The sequence below is a fragment of the Anas acuta genome, chromosome 16 (assembly GCF_963932015.1).
Source record: "Anas acuta chromosome 16, bAnaAcu1.1, whole genome shotgun sequence".
In the NCBI taxonomy this organism is placed as follows: Eukaryota; Metazoa; Chordata; class Aves; order Anseriformes; family Anatidae; genus Anas; species Anas acuta.
This window is the reverse complement of record NC_088994.1, coordinates 6,957,380-6,976,399: the sequence shown is the minus strand read 5'-3', so window position 1 is coordinate 6,976,399 and position 19,020 is coordinate 6,957,380. Positions and strand designations below refer to the sequence as shown.

At 55.4% G+C, this 19,020-nt stretch overlaps 2 protein-coding genes across 2 annotated transcripts in view; both read right to left on the bottom strand.

Annotated features, from left to right (window-relative positions):
- The window catches only part of LOC137865473 (fibrous sheath-interacting protein 2-like), a 48,495-nt gene extending 32,422 nt beyond the window's left edge, over positions 1 to 16,073 (bottom strand). Inside the window, exons 1-2 of the mRNA XM_068700569.1 lie at positions 15,722 to 16,073; positions 5,697 to 7,163 (exon numbers count right to left, since the gene is read on the bottom strand). Coding sequence (XP_068556670.1) covers positions 5,697 to 6,665 — 969 coding nt within the window. The 5' untranslated portion in view covers positions 6,666 to 7,163; positions 15,722 to 16,073. The remainder of the gene's footprint in view (positions 1 to 5,696; positions 7,164 to 15,721) is intronic.
- On the bottom strand, positions 8,375 to 17,720 carry LOC137865672 (uncharacterized). The gene is made up of 7 exons (XM_068700933.1): positions 17,631 to 17,720; positions 13,991 to 14,139; positions 12,305 to 12,427; positions 11,994 to 12,066; positions 11,697 to 11,858; positions 10,462 to 10,551; positions 8,375 to 10,086 (listed from the first exon to the last, which is right to left on the bottom strand). The coding sequence occupies exons 1-7, from the start codon at positions 17,718 to 17,720 to the stop codon at positions 9,544 to 9,546; spliced, it is 1,230 nt and encodes a 409-aa protein (XP_068557034.1). The 3' UTR covers positions 8,375 to 9,543.
- Between the last annotated feature and the right edge of the window lie 1,300 nt (positions 17,721 to 19,020).

The following is a 19,020-nucleotide window of genomic DNA, read 5'->3' as shown; positions in this document are numbered from 1 at the left end:
CGCTCCATATGCCACAGACAGATTTCTACAATCTTTAGAAAACCCATTTGGCCGATTCAGTGCTTACTACTTAGCCCACGATTACTGCAACATCTACAGATCTTGTTGAGTAACGGCACAGGGCTAGCCACGCCAAACCTCACCGAGTCAATGGACGTGCAGCAATAGGCAACACAGGCAGCACCAACAGCCCCAGCTGCCAAACTGCTGGGAGAACACACTACGTCCGTCTTGGCAACTAAAGCTCTAGAGCTGGCCTCTAACCCACACACACAGACCAGCAGCCTGACCAAAACAAGCTGCCCTTGGGCTGCAAGGGTGGAGCACGGCACCAAAGCAGCCCCGAGCAGTGCTACGCATCCCTCTCCTTCCCAGCCAGGCTCCAACACGGGACACGGGCGGGACGCAAAGGGCCACAACACCACTCCTGCGCGGACACCACCGAGGTCCTCCCGGGAGCCCAGAGCACCAACAAGAGGCACAGCTGCCTTCGCGGGCCGGCTCTCCCCAAACACCCGGCTCGGCTGCAGGCACAGAAGCTGCCACGGACAGACACCGCGCCCCTGAGCCCCTGAGCCCCTGAGCGCAGCAACCCAGAGCGGCCACTTCGGAGAGCAGCCGGACAAGGGCCTAGAGAAGGAAGATACCGGGATGCTCCGGCCGGGCCAGCAGCGACGTGGCCGAAGCCGGGCGCAGCGGGGCCGGGCAGCCGCCGCCCCGCTCCCCAGCCCACCCCCGGGCCGCTCCGCTCCCCTCCCAGCCGCGGCACGACCGGCCCCAGAGCCGCCCCGCTCCCCTCAGCACCCCACCCCGGCCCGGCCAGGCCCCGGCCCCCGCGCCCTGACACCCACTCGGCCCGTGCTGCTGTCGGCGGCGGCGCGGAGCAGGGCGCAGAGCAGCAGGGAGCCCGCCGCAGCCAGGCCCCGGCACCGCCTCGGCGCCATGGCAGCGCGGCGGGCCTCCGGCCAGCGCTCCGGGCCGGCGGCTCGGGCTGCGGCTGCGCGGGGAGGCCGCAACTGAAAGGCGGCGGCCGGGGCTACGCCTCTTCCTCCGCGGGGCCGGGGCAGGCGGAGGGGCTGCCGAGGGGCTGCCGCGGGGCCGGGGCCCGGGGCCCGGGGCCGGGGCCGGGGCCGGCAGGCAGGGGAGGGTGCAGAGGAGGCGGCGGCCGCCGGGTGTTCGTCTGCAGCACCGAAGCTGCTGCAGGAGGAGTCAGGTCTTCCTCTGCCGCCTCCTCAGCGAACGGGCTCGTTGCCCGCTGCTGGAGGCTCAGCTCAACCTGAATTTTGTAATATTTACACTGATAAAAGGTATAAAAGGCAAGTAAACAGCGCTGGGTGTGCGGGGAGTCCACGCTCCACCAACACGCACACACGCACATCAGACCTTCTAAACATACAGAACATTGCTCCTTCATACTAAAGCCGAGTATGCCTACACATACGTACAATCAGGAAAGGTGATGTGAGGAATGTTTTAACAATTCGTGTCAATAAAGAACAGTCCTGTCTGCCTCTGGGTCCTGCAGTGGCAATTTAATTCTTGAACCACAGATGCAGCGTGTCCCAGTCTCCCCCTCATTCTAGTCAATTTATCAAGTCTTCAGAAAGTACTCCTCAAATTTATGAACCTGTTTGCCTTTGTTATTCCGGACTTCTATTTCTAAACAGTTACAGCCTTTTTTTTTTTGTCTTCTTCGAGATTAACTTAACACTGCTATAGGTGTGACTGTCCCTGTGAATGGCTGGTGAGGAATGTTTTAATAAGAAAGCTATTTGTGTTTGTATGAAGTCTTTGAGGTCTGGGGGTTTCAGAACAACTGGAAACAACTAGTGACTGTTATGGGATACTATGCAAGCCCCTGCTATCTGGCCAGGTGGCCAAGAGATTAAGAAGAAGAAAAAAAAGAAGCTGAAGGACGGCTAGGAGACAAGACCTGCAGGGGATGCTGTATAAACTTGACACGGTGCCAAGGAGTGCAAAGGGGAAGGACAAGAAAAAAACCTGGAGAGGAAGACTACGAGCCTTCAGCATGAAAGACCCCTAGAGACCCCCAGAGGGACCACCAGAGACTGATGCGCATGCTCCAGTAGGAGGGACTGGACCCTGGAAGCTAATTATAATAACCTAGTTTTTTTAGAAGTAGTACTGAATATGTGTTAGTCTAGGAGCATAAAAATCAGCTACTTGATGTAAGTGGTGTGCATCCTGGTGGAGCGGAGACTCCCGGTGCACCCAGCGCTGTTTGCTTACCTCTATTCTTTTAATAAATCCTATTTTTTGATTTAATCCTATTGGGAAGACTGAGCCATTTCTAACAGTAACAAACGATCCTTTAAGTTCCAGGACATAACAGTCTCCATTTTCCATTCCTTTTCTTGATTACAAACAAGTCGCTGCCATTTTCCACTCCTTTTGAACAATAAGTCCTGCTTTAAGTTGTCAAGCAACTCTGCCTTCGGGCCTTGTGTATCCCATTCTTCCCGGATCGAAGAAAAGCATAGCCATCTCCTTGTGAAGGCCAAGAGGCCTGGGTCAAAAGGCACGTCCAGGTCAGCCGGGGGCGAAACAGCAAAGGCCTGAGATGGCTGTAGCAGCAGAGGGGCCGATGGCATAGCAGTCGGATCAGTAAAGGAGCCCGCAGCTCCCTCACTGTCTGGCAAACCACACGTTTCTGACTGTGGTCCCACAGGGCTCTTTCAGGCCTCAGAGACTGCTCGCCAGGTGCCGAGCAATCCCACTGCAACCTTGTCATTTTTAGTTGCAGTCCCACACCTTGACATGAATTTGGTCCCTTATTTCAGGCTCATAAACTGTCCGATTGTTAACAAGGAGAATGAGCTGTAAGGTTTTGGCCACCGCCATTTCCCTGCCATTTGCCGAGGCGATCGGCTCCGGGGTAGACGCGTTCTGCAGCGGAGCGGGGGATCGGGCCAGGCAGGGCTCATTTTTCCGGCATCGAGCCTACTTGAGGGAGCCGCCAGGACCCGGCAGCCCTTGTGAGGGAGGCTGATGAGGCGTAGGCGGAGCCAGCAGCGTCAACGGCGGCCTGTTTCAATCGGGCGCCACCGCCATTTCCCTGCCATTTGCCGAGGCGATCGGCTCCGGGGCAGACGCGTTCTGCAGCGGAGCAGGGGATCGGGCCAGGCAGGGCTCATTTTGCCGGCATCGAGCCTACTTGAGGGAGCCATGGCATGGCACATGGTGCGGCGCGGCAGTTGGCGCGGCAGTTGGCGCAGGCAGGGCGATCAGGAAGGGCAGAGCGCTCCCCCCCGCCCATACCAACACCTCCTGTAAGGACAGCCGTCAGCTAGGTGATAATGGTCTCCACCAGGCACGGTGTGCTCTCCAGAAAGTCGGTACACACCCAGACCGACTGCCCGTTCAAAACTGCAGCAGTTCAGGTCACCGGATGCAGGGAGTGTCTGAGCCTGTTGCTGCCATCGGCGGGAGGCAGAGAAACTGCGTGCGTGAGGTGTGAGCAGGTGGATGACCTGGTCCGCATGGTGGCGGAGCTCAAGGAGGAGCTGGAGAGGTTGAGGGATATCAGGGAGTGTGAGCGGGAGATAGACTGGTGGAGCGACTCCCTGCAGGGCCTCAAGGAGAGGTACCGGGGTGAGACACCCCAAATGAGGGTGGACCCCCTGCCCTGTCGCCGTTGGGCAGAGGGAGGGGATCTGGGAGTTGAGGAGGAATGGAAACTGGTCCCTGCTCGACATGGCAGGCGATGCCCTCCCCTTCCGGCCCCACCTTGCCAGGTGCCCTTATGCAACAGGTTTGAGGCCCTGGAGCTTGAGAGACCGGTGGGTGAGGAAGAGGTAGCAAGTGTACCCAGGAGGATGCCTAGGGCGAGGAGGTCGCCTCCACGCCTCAGGACTGCCTCCACCAAGAAAGACAGAAGAGTTATTGTTGTGGGAGACTCTCTTCTCAGAGAGAAGACACGGAAAACCCACCTGATAAACACGTGGCTCAGGGGCTGGTGCCAACACAGAAATCTTGTTTTTTTCAACCATGGGGCACTTTACTCGGCACCCGGCCTGATGGCCGCAGACGGGTCCCTATCTTTTAGGGGAAAACGGATCCTGGGCCAGGAGCTGGCAGGGCTCATTGAGAGGGCTTTAAACTAGGTAAGAAGGGGGATGGGGCTGAAACGAGGATTGTTGGAGCTGTGCCAGGGGGAACAATGGCAAGGCCGGGGGATAAGGCAATGGCCCAGCTGAAGCGCATTTACACCAATGCACGCAGCATGGGTAACAAACAGGAGGAGCTGGAAGCCATCATGCAGCAGGCAGCCTACGACTTGGTTGCCATCACGGAGACGTGGTGGGACCACTCTCATGACTGGAGTGCTGCAATGCCTGGCTATCCATTCTTGAGTTAGTACTCCATATGCGGTTTGGTTAGAAACATTTACAAATAAATAAAGGGGTCTTTCTAAATCTGGGAGGCTCAGCACTGGAGCTTCTAATAACGCTTTCCTGATCAACCTCAGCTTTTCCTCATCTCCCTTGTTCCACTTAATTCTTTTTCTCCAGTCAATTTTTCATATAAAAACTTTGCCTTTTCACTAAACCCTTCAATGCAGGGTCTACGATATCCCAAGAGGCCGAGCACTTGCCTCACTTCCTTCTTCCTTTTGGGTGATGTCCCATCCTAACAGATTGTGCTCAGCCACACTCAGAGAGTGACGGTGTAGGAGCGTAGCAGATGAAGCGTTAAGGGCTGACCACAGCCCCCACTCCATGTTCCCCTGAGCCACCTGGGGGGAGGGTGGATGTAGAAGTGGGTGGAAGGGAGAAGGTGATTTTAGTTTGCTTTTAGTATCTCACTGCTCTAGCCCCTTTTAATAGGTCATGAATTACATTAATCTCCCTAGGCTGAGCCTGTTTTGCCCGTGATGCTAATGGGAGAGTGGCCTCCCTGTTCTTATCGCAACCCTGCAGCCCGTTTTATCCTATTTTTTCCCCTTTCTGCTTGAGGAGGGCGAGTGAGAGAGTGCTCGTGCTGGAGTTCAGCTGCCCAGCTGGGTGACACCACCACACGGTGTAGGGAAAATCCCCAAGCACAGCACAGCCTGGCTTAAAGAAATGGAGGCACAAGCAAGCACTTGGATGTAATCTCTTTATTTTCTGCTTCCGCCTCAGGCTACTGAGGATTGAATGGGATCGGTCTGACACGCACGCGTAGCCTCCGTGCTCCGCTCTGGGCAGGCTGCTTCGGAACAGATGGAGGAGCCGGCTGCCTGAGAAACTGTGGGCCCGTGGGAGGGATGGTGCCCGTGGTGCTCTCGGACCTCAGCTGGGTCTGGGATTGCCCTGTGGGGGCAGAAGAGCCTGCCATGGGAGCACCTTGCTCAGAGCCTCTTCGGAGGTGCTCCGAGGGACGGCTCTCCTTCCCATTGCTGGGCACGGGCTGTTTGCTGACACGCCTTCCCAAGTTCTTCTCCAGCATCCGTGCAGTCGTGGACTTAGAGCTTTGCTCCGATAAGGAGCGCGTCATCCCGCTTGCCACGGTTTTGCTGCTTGAAGTGGCGTCTAAGGCCTTTGCTTTCATTTCCCTCTCCATCTTGTCCTTCACTTCTTCAATCACATTAAGGACAATGGTTCTGGCATAGGCCTGCAGTTCTGTGTTCAGCCGCTGAACTTCGGAGACAGCCTTTTGGATCTCTCCCTCACAATCCTGCGGCTCAGACGTGAGACCTCATCAGTGTCTGGCACTGGTGGGATCAGGGGCAACTTGTCTCTCGGCCTTGCTTCTGGGCTCTGCTCTTCTGATGCTCTTTGTAGTCCCTGCCCTTCCCGCATGCCTTCCCTTGAGGGAGGCACCTGTGATGGCTGTGGCTGCCTGTTGGAGGGACCGAGAGTGGGAAGTGCAAAGATTTCCGAATACTTGCAGTTGAAGTCTTGCTCAACCCGGGAAGCCACGAAAGATTCCAAAGTGTCGCAAACACTTCCAACAGCTTCTTTGGTGGCCTTGTCAAGGGAAGCCTGTGAGAATGCTCCCTCAAGGGCTTCCCTCGGTTTCTTTTCTTTTGGCTTCCCCACTTGGGACGCTCTCCTGGCCAAGAGTTGCTCCTTCTGGCTGCCTTCTGGCCTTGGCTCAGATGCACTGGGCGTGCCAGATTCCCAGGACTTCTCAACGGCCTTCATCACGCTCGCCACAACCTTCTTAGCCAGCAGTGCAATTTGCTGCTCTTTGTCAAGAGGAGATGCCTCTGAAGGCTCTTCACTTTCGGCACTTGCACATGGTCTTTCTTGGATCCCATGGAGAGACCTCTTTAAGACGCAGACAGACTGGTCCAGAGCCTGCACCCTCTCAAACACTTGCCGCACCACAGCCCGAGCCATCTCTTCAATCCTCTGGTTTTCTCTAGCCGCCTGTTCTTCCGCGGCAGCTTTGAATACACCGTCTGCAGGGATGGGTGACTTTCTCTCGGACTCCCTCACAGGATGGACGCTGCCAGGGAGCTTGGCATCTTCCCTGCCCACCTCAACGCTGGAGGGAGTCACTTTCAGCCTTCTGTGCTGGCCAGAGTGGAGAAAGTTTCTTCTGCTTTTGTGGGTAGGTGGGCCAGCTGGTTTTTGAGGCTGCAGTAGGCTGGCTTTCTCTTTCGTGACCAAGTACACGTTATTGGAGGATCTCTGGCGAGAACGGTCACTCCCCGCCATCAGTCTTGCGTCAAGTTTCTTTAACTTGGCGAACTGTTGCTGAAGCTTTTCCTGAAAGGGAACAGCAGGTTTTAGCTCACTCTTGCCTCAGAAATGCCTCGCGTCCCTGCGTGCTGAGGTTTCATGCCGCCCATGCCAGCACCCTCCTTCTGCCATGCAACAAGGGCTGAAGAGAAGGGCTTCCCTCAGGGCTCTGTGTGCTTGCAAGTGGCTTTCCTGATCCAGCACCCTCCACACACACACTCATCTCTCCCCCCCCTCCAATAGCTTGCGCTAGCTGAGCTTGGGGCTGGGTCATCCTTTCCCTACCACAACACCTGGCCCTCCAGCACATCTTCTGCATTCCCCACCTCCCTCAGATCCAACAAGGAAAATGGGAACTGGGATCCCATAGAATTGTTGCATAGTGGCCACTGCAGACTGCACAGCTTTTCCTGCCTGCAAGGCGGACATCTGGCTGTCACATGGAAGCAAGTAGCCATAAGGTTTTAACCAGCCCTGAAAAAGAAAGAAACAGATCGTAAGTTTCTGCCAGGTTCAGCTTGCAACTTCACACCTTACAATGTTTCTTGAAAAGAAAGCCCATTCCATTTAACCACCTCTCTTGAGCAGTTAGGATTGGGAACGCTGACTGAACTCCAGCTTCATATCTACTGTCCGAACTGGATGATACAGGCCTGCTGACTCAAAATGGCTAGCATCCACACTGAATAGAACGGAGCCTTTTTTTTTTTTTTTTTTCCCTATAGCAATTGCTTCGGTCCTTCAGCGGCCAAGTCCCTCGCGAGAGATTGGAACCGCAGTTAGAAGACCTCCACACTCGCTTCGGAACTAAGTTCCGTCTCAGTCACACTCTTACACACACAGGCAACCGAATCCCACCCAACCGAACAGTACACTCCTTAAACACTTATGACTCCATCCATCGTCTTTGTTCGGATCTTCGCGCGCAGAATTACGGGCAAAATACAGTGCTGCAGCCGGCAAGGGAGCTCATAACAAAATAAAATTCTTTGCTTACCTTTATTCTGGTTCAAGATGGCATGAGTCCTGACCTGACTCGAACAGGAGCCACCAAAGGGTGGAGTGCCTCTCCTAGATCGAATCAAAATTCAGGAACCAAAGGCATCCCGGACGAGCCCCCAGTTGTTATAAATGACTGAGTCCCAAATAGGGTTACAATCACAGTTTGCTTAACTCTATTAATTTCATAAATTATAAACAGCACTGGGTGCGCCGGGAGTCTCTGCTCCACCAAGATGCACACCTCACCTCCGCCAGAGTCCCCCTTTTAGAGCTCGGTTGTTCTGGGTGTCCTATCCCTAGTCATCTGCAAGAAGAGGCTGACCCCCTCCTCATCACAACCTCATTTCAGGAAGTTGGAGAGTGCAATGAGGTCTCCCCTGAGCCTCCACTTCTCCAGACTAAGCAATCCCAGCTTCTTCAGCCGCTCCTCATCAGACTTGTGCTCTCCCTATGCTGACTCTGTTTTGCCCGTGATGCTAATGGGAGAGTGGGCTCCCTGTCCTTATTGCAACCCTGCAGCCCGTTTTATCCTATTTTTTCCCCTTTCTGCTTGAGGAGGGCGAGTGAGAGAGTGCTCGTGCTGGAGTTCAGCTGCCCAGCTGGGTGACACCACCACACGGTGTAGGGAAAATCCCCAAGCACAGCACAGCCTGGCTTAAAGAAATGGAGGCACAAGCAAGCACTTGGATGTAAGCTCTTTATTTTCTGCTTCCGCCTCAGGCTACTGAGGATTGAATGGGATCGGTCTGACACGCACGCGTAGCCTCCGTGCTCCGCTCTGGGCAGGCTGCTTCGGAACAGATGGAGGAGCCGGCTGCCTGAGAAACTGTGGGCCCGTGGGAGGGATGGTGCCCGTGGTGCTCTCGGACCTCAGCTGGGTCTGGGATTGCCCTGTGGGGGCAGAAGAACCTGCCATGGGAGCACCTTGCTCAGAGCCTCTTCGGAGGTGCTCCGAGGGACGGCTCTCCTTCCCATTGCTGGGCACGGGCTGTTTGCTGACACGCCTTCCCAAGTTCTTCTCCAGCATCCGTGCAGTCACGGACTTAGAGCTCTGCTCCGATAAGGAGCGCATCATCCCGCTTGCCAGGGTTTTGCTGCTTGAAGTGGCGTCTAAGGCTTTTGCTTTCATTTCCCTCTCCATCTTGTCCTTCACTTCTTCAATCACATTAAGGACAATGGTTCTGGCATAGGGCTGCAGTTCTGTGTTCAGCCGCTGAACTTCGGAGACAGCCTTTTGGATCTCTCCCTCACAATCCTGCGACTCAGGCATGAGACCTCATCAGTGTCTGGCGCTGGTGCGATCACGGGCAATTTGTCTCTCGGCCATGCTTCTGGGCTCTTCAATTCTGATGCTCTTTGTAGTCCCTGCCCTTCCCTCATGCCCTCCCTTGAGGGAGGCACCTGGGATGGCTGTGGCTGCCTGTTGGAGGGACCAAGAGTGGGAAGCGCCACGATTTCAGAATATTCGCAGCTGAAGTCTTGCTCAAACTGGGAAGCCACGAAGGATTCTGAAGTGTCGCAGACACTTCCAACAGCTCCTTTGGTGACCTTGGCAAGGGAAGCCTGTGAGAATGCTCACAGCTGGGTCTGGGATTTCCCTGTGGGGGCAGAAGAACCTGCCATGGGGGCACCTTGCTCACAGCCTCTTCGGCTCTGAGCAAGGTGCCCCTCTAGGGAGCATTCTCACAGGTTTCTTTTCCTCAGTTTCTTTTCTTTTGGCTTCCCCACTTGGGACGCTCTCCTGGCCAAGGGTTGCTCCTTCTGGCTGGCTTCTAGCCTTGGGTCAGATGCACTGGGTGTGCCAGATTCCCAGGACTTCTCAAAGACCTTCATCACACTCGCCACAACCTTCTTAGCCAGCAGAGCCTCTGAAGGCTCTGCGCTTTCGGCCCTTGCACACGGTCTTTCTTGGATCCCATGGAGAGACCTTGTCAAGGGAAGCCTGTGAGAATTCTCCCTCAAGGGCTTTCCTTGGTTTCATTTCTTCCGGCTTCCCCACTTGCCACACCACAGCCCGAGCCACCTCTTCAATCTTCTGGCTTTCTCTAGCCGCCTGATCTTCTGAGGCAGCTTTGAATACACCGTCTGCAGGGATGGGTGACTTTCTCTCGGACTCCCTCACAGGATGGACGCTGCCAGGGAGCTTGGCATCTTCCCTGCCCACCTCAACGCTGGAGGGAGTCACTTTCAGCCTTCTGTGCTGGCCAGAGTGGAGAAAGTTTCTTCTGCTTTTGTGGGTAGGTGGGCCAGCTGGTTTTTGAGGCTGCAGTAGGCTGGCTTTCTCTTTCGTGACCAAGTACACGTTATTGGAGGAGCTCTGGCGAGAACGGTCACTCCCCGCCATCAGTCTTGCGTCAAGTTTCTTTAACTTGGCGAACTGTTGCTGAAGCTTTTCCTGAAAGGGAACAGCAGGTTTTAGCTCACTCTTGCCTCAGAAATGCCTCGCGTCCCTGCGTGCTGAGGTTTCATGCCGCCCATGCCAGCACCCTCCTTCTGCCATGCAACAAGGGCTGAAGAGAAGGGCTTCCCTCAGGGCTCTGTGTGCTTGCAAGTGGCTTTCCTGATCCAGCACCCTCCACACACACACTCATCTCTCCCCCCCCTCCAATAGCTTGCGCTAGCTGAGCTTGGGGCTGGGTCATCCTTTCCCTACCACAACACCTGGCCCTCCAGCACATCTTCTGCATTCCCCGCCTCCCTCAGATCCAACAAGGAAAGCCCCGGCCTTCTGTACCGTGCCACTGACACGTGTCTGCTGAGCTTTGCCTACCTCTTCTTGCCTCCTGATTTTCTCCGCTTCCAGCTTGAGCGTGGTCAGATACTGCCTGTACTCATTGAACTCCTTCAGAGAGCAGACCACCTATGGAGAGACAAGGGCAGAAAGCTCCCGAGAACTGTCGAGGTAGCTGCCAGTGGCAGGGGAGCAGCTCCTCTCCATCCTCTCCCCTCCCCAGCGCTGGGGACGCTGCCTCCCTCCGAGCCAGGGCCGAGTGGACTCCTCGCTCTGCACCAGGCCCCACAGCGGCTGCCTCCTCAACGCACAGGCAGCGCGAGGCAGCCTGAGAAGAGCAGGAGTGGGCACTGCCAGCAGGGCGCTGGGGTGACGTCTGCTCCCATGGAAGGCAGCGCAGCAGCCCTGTGCCCCCCACCAGCAACAAGCGGCTGCAGCAAGCGCGCTGGCAATCATAGAATCAGCAGGGTTGGAAAAGACCTTCAAGATCATCTGCTCCAACCATCACCCTACTACCAATGTCACTAAGCACCATGTCGCTAAGCACCAGCTCCAAGCTTTCCTTACACACTCCCAGGGACTGTGACTCCGCCACTCCCCTGGGCAACCCCTTCCAAGGCCCCACTACTCTTTCTCAGAAGAAATGGCTCCTAGTTTTCAACCTAAACGTCCCCGGCGCAACTTGAGCCCATTCCCTCTAGTCCTATCCCTAGTCATCTGCAAGAAGAGGCTGACCCCCAGCTCCCCACAATTTCCTTGCTGGGAGTTGGAGAGAGCAAGAAGGTCTCCCCTGAGCCTCCTCTTCTCCTCACTAAACAACCCCAGTTCCCTCAGCCGCTCCTCACAGGACTTTTCTTCCAGGCCCTTCACCAGCTTCGTAGCCCTTCTCCGGACAAGTTCCAGGGCGTCGATGCCCTTCTTGTCCTGAGCGGCCCAAAACTCAACACAGCACTTGAGGTGCAGCCTCTCCAGAGCACAGTGCAGGGGGGGACCATCATCTATCTCCCTGCTCCTGCTGCCTACACTATTCCTGAGACAGGCCAGGATGCTGTTGGCCTTCTTGGCCACCTGGGCACGCTGCCGGCTCAGGTTGAGGCAAGCATCAATCAGCACCCCCAGATCCTTTTCCTCGGCACAGTTTTTGAGCCACTCTGCCCCAAGCACGGGGTTCTTGAGGCCAAAGTGCAGGAACTGGCACTGAGCCGCGTTAAACCTCATCCCATTGGCCTCTGCCAGAGGAGACCTGTGCTGGTCAGCGCCACGTCCAAACCTACTTTGCCACTGCTGGTGATGAAGCCCTTGCTCTTCAGGCTCTGCAGGCTGTCCTTGCGACTGTAGTAGGCCTGCAGATGCGGGTCGTGCAGGCAGTTGTACTCTGTGCGCAGTAGGCGACAATATGGATCTTCCAGATGAAACTGAGCGGAAGGCTGGTGCAGCTGCAAGAGAGGTGGTCCAGAGTATGAACGGGGCAGGAGAAAGCAGCACAGAGACAAAGGCACTTCCAAGCTCCTCATGCACACGGGCTAGCCTTTGCCAGCCTCTGCGCTAGAGGTTTCTGATTCCGGCCTTACTTCCCGGCTGGACCTTCCTTCTGAAGCCATCAAAAACACCCCCACCAGGCCTGGGCTGAGGGTCCGGCCTGGGCTGGGGAGAGAAGGCCAAACCCCACCAGCAAAGTAGGCATCTCGGGCCAGCGGCTAGAAATGTCTCTGTGCTGCGGAGCCGCGAGCATCCGTCCCTGACTCCTCCACCCACTGGGACCAAAGTGCCGGAGCTCCAACCATAGCGCAGGTGGCCACAAGGCCTTCTTGGAACGAGGGCGAGGGAGCCCGTGACACAAGAGACCTTTGCCACCCCTTCCACCCCTTCCTCCTTCTCTTACCTTTTCGCCCAGCTTTGTCCTGTAGAAGACAGGCTTGGTGCCTGGCAGCAGAGGGATTTTGACTCCGACTGGGAGGTCCAGCAGCCTGCTACCTCCTTCTCCAAGTCCTCATCTGGGCCACAGCTAGAAAGACAGGGACACTCAGGGACTCGGAGCCCTCTCCTCAGGCACAGTGCTCACCTCTCTGTACTTCTCAGCTATGCCCAGCAGTGCGTCTGGGTTTTGGAAACCAGCAGAATTAGCAAAAGTGCACTAGGGTACAGCATTTTGTCCAAAACCGTGACAGGTTGTTGGCTCAGAGTGGCAAAGGTGCACTTCATCAGTTTCGCTGTGCTCGAGAACAACCGAGTCCCCCTCTTGGCACAGAGCCTAGCCACAGTGTCTCCACGCCACTCTACGCTCCCTATTGTTTCTTAGAGTTAGCACACCACCTTCCCCTGCTCCCCTGGCGTGGTAACATCGAAGGTTAAAAGCCTGGGGAACACTCAGCTCATGCAGCTGCACCCTGCCCTGAAAACCTCTTCAATGCTCTACCTGTCTTTACAACGGGAATTGAAGCAGTTGAATTTGCCCAGTTTCTTTAGGCAATCACTCCACACACCTCCAACACAAGACTACTTCCTGCTTCCTCTCAGGTCTACGCGATGATGACAAACATAACAGTGAGCGCTTCTGGTAGGCACTAGCACGCCTTCTCTCTCATTTCACACTCCCAGGATTATATCTTTGCTTAGCTGTTAAGTCAAATTGCCGTTCGACCCACTAACTGCAGGCAGACACAAAGTTTGCTGAGCTGATGCTGAATGTGGAATAGGAGAAGGCTCGTCCAAGTATTCTCTACTACTCTTTTGACAGGAAATCACGTATCCTCAACCTGTTTTCTCAAGACACTTCCCTTTGTCCTTAGCATTACTGAGACCTTATCTGCAGTCTGCTACAGTCTACAGGTGCTCTTCTAGTCTAGACGAACCGCAGACATTCAGGCGATACAAGACATTCAGGTCACAGCAACAAACACCACTTCTGCGCTACATCTAGCAGTGTGCACTCAACAGCAGACTCAAGGCAACAGCCTTCGAGGAACAGACTCCCTCCAGCTTCAGCACTTTAGGCCTATGCTTCTGTGCTATTAAGAAACCCATCGCAAACTACAAAAAACATACAGCACGTAACATCTAATGTCCAGCAAACATCAGCTAAGCAACAGCTGAGTGGTCTTGACTGTCCTCATTAGGCTGCTGCAACTCTCTTCAGCTCCAAACTGCAGCTCGCCACAGGCAGCAGCTATGCAGATCCACAACTCCCATTAATTAAGAAATACTACATCAGAAATCATTTCTCAAGCCAGAGTTTTACCTACATGCAGACAGAGACAGCAATCAATAAAACCCTTGATGTTCACTGCCTTCAGAAACTCACAGCACTCCTCTTTCACCTTTGCACCAGCAACAGGAATGACATTTAACAAGAGCTTCTCATGCTTGAAAACAATCTTGACAAGAGCGAGATGGAGTTGTCCACGTGTGTTCATTAGGGACGCCTTTTCACAAACACCAAGACTTCTCTGACTGGGCTGAGACAGTGAAAGCCATCCCTTTGGAGGACCTCTGGCTCCTGGAATAACTACCCAGCTAATAGACAAGGCCTTGAGAATGGAAAGACAAAAGTAGCCTAGGATCACCTTACTCCAGAGTTGTCTGGTCCAAAACTCCCGTTACTGGGATCCCATAGAATTGTTGCATAGTGGCCACTGCAGACTGCACAGCTTTTCCTGCCTGCAAGGCGGACATCTGGCTGTCACATGGAAGCAAGTAGCCATAAGGTTTTAACCAACCCTGAAAAAGAAAGAAACAGATCGTAAGTTTCTGCCAGGTTCAGCTTGCAACTTCACACCTTACAACATTTCTTGAAAAGAAAGCCCATTCCATTTAACCACCTCTCTTGAGCAGTTAGGATTGGGAACGCTGACTGAACTCCAGCTTCATATCTACTGTCCGAACTGGATGATACAGGCCTGCTGGTTAACAACGGCCAGCAACCCCACTGAATAGAACTGGGGCAGACATAGCTCTTTGGTACAACACAAATGCCAAAGAACCTCCATTCTTTGCACAGGCTGAGCTCCTCTCTTGTTCCTCCCGTGCACCCTATCCCCAGGCCATCACAAGCTTCCTCACGGAGTTTTATTTCCCCCCACCCTCCCCAAAACACACAGCTTTACAGAGAACCATGTCAAACTTACAGGCCAAGGCCTGCATTTCCCAAAACAGCCAAGTAATTCAAGACTTTCTTTTGAGTCATTTTAGTACCATGAGAAAAAGGAACATTCAGTCACTGTTAAGTGCAAAGACCAAAAAACACCAAGCCATGAGCGTAGGCTTGCTGTCGCGGTAACTTTTAATTCACCTGCCCCGGAGCCTTTTTTTTTTTTTTTCCTGGACAATACCAATCAGGAGTTAACATACGACAGCTGACAAGCTCCCCAAGCACTGTCAAGATACCTGGGGTACTTATCATCAACAAGAAATACATCCAACTGCTTTGGTGTTCTCCTACAGGCACAATGCGCTCCATATGCCACAGACAGATTTCTACAATCTTTAGAAAACCCATTTGGCCGATTCAGTGCTTACTACTTAGCCCACGATTACTGCAACATCTACAGATCTTGTTGAGTAACGGCACAGGGCTAGCCACGCCAAACCTCACCGAGTCAATGGACGTGCAGCAATAGGCAACACAGGCAGCACCAACAGCCCCAGCTGCCAAACTGCTGGGAGAACACACTACGTCCGTCTTGGCAACTAAAGCTCTAGAGCTGGCCTCTAACCCACACACACAGACCAGCAGCCTGACCAAAACAAGCTGCCCTTGGGCTGCAAGGGTGGAGCACGGCACCAAAGCAGCCCCGAGCAGTGCTACGCATCCCTCTCCTTCCCAGCCAGGCTCCAACACGGGACACGGGCGGGACGCAAAGGGCCACAACACCACTCCTGCGCGGACACCACCGAGGTCCTCCCGGGAGCCCAGAGCACCAACAAGAGGCACAGCTGCCTTCGCGGGCCGGCTCTCCCCAAACACCCGGCTCGGCTGCAGGCACAGAAGCTGCCACGGACAGACACCGCGCCCCTGAGCCCCTGAGCCCCTGAGCGCAGCAACCCAGAGCGGCCACTTCGGAGAGCAGCCGGACAAGGGCCTAGAGAAGGAAGATACCGGGATGCTCCGGCCGGGCCAGCAGCGACGTGGCCGAAGCCGGGCGCAGCGGGGCCGGGCAGCCGCCGCCCCGCTCCCCAGCCCACCCCCGGGCCGCTCCGCTCCCCTCCCAGCCGCGGCACGACCGGCCCCAGAGCCGCCCCGCTCCCCTCAGCACCCCACCCCGGCCCGGCCAGGCCCCGGCCCCCGCGCCCTGACACCCACTCGGCCCGTGCTGCTGTCGGCGGCGGCGCGGAGCAGGGCGCAGAGCAGCAGGGAGCCCGCCGCAGCCAGGCCCCGGCACCGCCTCGGCGCCATGGCAGCGCGGCGGGCCTCCGGCCAGCGCTCCGGGCCGGCGGCTCGGGCTGCGGCTGCGCGGGGAGGCCGCAACTGAAAGGCGGCGGCCGGGGCTACGCCTCTTCCTCCGCGGGGCCGGGGCAGGCGGAGGGGCTGCCGAGGGGCTGCCGCGGGGCCGGGGCCCGGGGCCCGGGGCCGGCAGGCAGGGGAGGGTGCAGAGGAGGCGGCGGCCGCCGGGTGTTCGTCTGCAGCACCGAAGCTGCTGCAGGAGGAGTCAGGTCTTCCTCTGCCGCCTCCTCAGCGAACGGGCTCGTTGCCCGCTGCTGGAGGCTCAGCTCAACCTGAATTTTGTAATATTTACACTGATAAAAGGTATAAAAGGCAAGTAAACAGCGCTGGGTGTGCGGGGAGTCCACGCTCCACCAACACGCACACACGCACATCAGACCTTCTAAACATACAGAACATTGCTCCTTCATACTAAAGCCGAGTATGCCTACACATACGTACAATCAGGAAAGGTGATGTGAGGAATGTTTTAACAATTCGTGTCAATAAAGAACAGTCCTGTCTGCCTCTGGGTCCTGCAGTGGCAATTTAATTCTTGAACCACAGATGCAGCGTGTCCCAGTCTCCCCCTCATTCTAGTCAATTTATCAAGTCTTCAGAAAGTACTCCTCAAATTTATGAACCTGTTTGCCTTTGTTATTCCGGACTTCTATTTCTAAACAGTTACAGCCTTTTTTTTTTTGTCTTCTTCGAGATTAACTTAACACTGCTATAGGTGTGACTGTCCCTGTGAATGGCTGGTGAGGAATGTTTTAATAAGAAAGCTATTTGTGTTTGTATGAAGTCTTTGAGGTCTGGGGGTTTCAGAACAACTGATAACAACTAGTGACTGTTATGGGATACTATGCAAGCCCCTGCTATCTGGCCAGGTGGCCAAGAGATTAAGAAGAAGAAAAAAAAGAAGCTGAAGGACGGCTAGGAGACAAGACCTGCAGGGGATGCTGTATAAACTTGACACGGTGCCAAGGAGTGCAAAGGGGAAGGACAAGAAAAAAACCTGGAGAGGAAGACTACGAGCCTTCAGCATGAAAGACCCCTAGAGACCCCCAGAGGGACCACCAGAGACTGATGCGCATGCTCCAGTAGGAGGGACTGGACCCTGGAAGCTAATTATAATAACCTAGTTTTTTTAGAAGTAGTACTGAATATGTGTTAGTCTAGGAGCATAAAAATCAGCTACTTGATGTAAGTGGTGTGCATCCTGGTGGAGCGGAGACTCCCGGTGCACCCAGCGCTGTTTGCTTACCTCTATTCTTTTAATAAATCCTATTTTTTGATTTAATCCTATTGGGAAGACTGAGCCATTTCTAACAGTAACAAACGATCCTTTAAGTTCCAGGACATAACAGTCTCCATTTTCCATTCCTTTTCTTGATTACAAACAAGTCGCTGCCATTTTCCACTCCTTTTGAACAATAAGTCCTGCTTTAAGTTGTCAAGCAACTCTGCCTTCGGGCCTTGTGTATCCCATTCTTCCCGGATCGAAGAAAAGCATAGCCATCTCCTTGTGAAGGCCAAGAGGCCTGGGTCAAAAGGCACGTCCAGGTCAGCCGGGGGCGAAACAGCAAAGGCCTGAGATGGCTGTAGCAGCAGAGGGGCCGATGGCATAGCAGTCGGATCAGTAAAGGAGCCCGCAGCTCCCTCACTGTCTGGCAAACCACACGTTTCTGACTGTGGTCCCACAGGGCTCTTTCAGGCCTCAGAGACTGCTCGCCAGGTGCCGAGCAATCCCACTGCAACCTTGTCATTTTTAGTTGCAGTCCCACACCTTGACATGAATTTGGTCCCTTATTTCAGGCTCATAAACTGTCCGATTGTTAACAAGGAGAATGAGCTGTAAGGTTTTGGCCACCGCCATTTCCCTGCCATTTGCCGAGGCGATCGGCTCCGGGGCAGACGCGTTCTGCAGCGGAGCGGGGGATCGGGCCAGGCAGGGCTCATTTTTCCGGCATCGAGCCTACTTGAGGGAGCCGCCAGGACCCGGCAGCCCTTGTGAGGGAGGCTGATGAGGCGTAGGCGGAGCCAGCAGCGTCAACGGCGGCCTGTTTCAATCGGGCGCCACCGCCATTTCCCTGCCATTTGCCGAGGCGATCGGCTCCGGGGCAGACGCGTTCTGCAGCGGAGCAGGGGATCGGGCCAGGCAGGGCTCATTTTTCCGGCATCGAGCCTACTTGAGGGAGCCATGGCATGGCACATGGTGCGGCGCGGCAGTTGGCGCGGCAGTTGGTGCAGGCAGGGCGAGCAGGAAGGGCAGAGCGCTCCCCCCCGCCCATACCAACACCTCCTGTAAGGACAGCCGTCAGCTAGGTGATAATGGTCTCCACCAGGCACGGTGTGCTCTCCAGAAAGTCGGTACACACCCAGACCGACTGCCCGTTCAAAACTGCAGCAGTTCAGGTCACCGGATGCAGGGAATGTCTGAGCCTGTTGCTGCCATCGGCGGGAGGCAGAGAAACTGCGTGCGTGAGGTGTGAGCAGGTGGATGACCTGGTCCGCATGGTGGCGGAGCTCAAGGAGGAGCTGGAGAGGTTGAGGGATATCAGGGAGTGTGAGCGGGAGATAGACTGGTGGAGCGACTCCCTGCAGGGCCTCAAGGAGAGGTACCGGGGTGAGACACCCCAAATGAGGGTGGACCCCCTGCCCTGTCGCCGTTGGGCAGAGGGAGGGGATCTGGGAGTTGAGGAGGAATGGAAACTGGTCCCTGCTCGACATGGCAGGCGATGCCCTCCCCTTCCGGCCCCACCTTGCCAGGTGCCCTTATGCAACAGGTTTGAGGCCCTGGAGCTTGAGAGACCGGTGGGTGAGGAAGAATTAGCAAGTGTACCCAGGAGGATGCCTAGGGCGAGGAGGTCACCTCCACGCCTCAGGACTGCCTCCACCAAGAAAGACAGAAGAGTTATTGTTGTGGGAGACTCTCTTCTCAGGGGAACAGAGGGTCCTATTTGTCGGCCTGACCCTACCCATAGGGAAGTGTGCTGCTGTCTCCCTGGGGCCAAGGTCAGGGATGTTGCCAGGATGCTTCCCAACCTGGTTCGCCCCTCTGACTATTCTCCTCTTTTGATAGTCCAGGCAGGTAGTGATGACATTGAAGAGAGAAGCCTGAAGGCTATCAAACGAGACTTTAGGGGACTGGGACGGTTAGTGGATGGAGCGGGAGT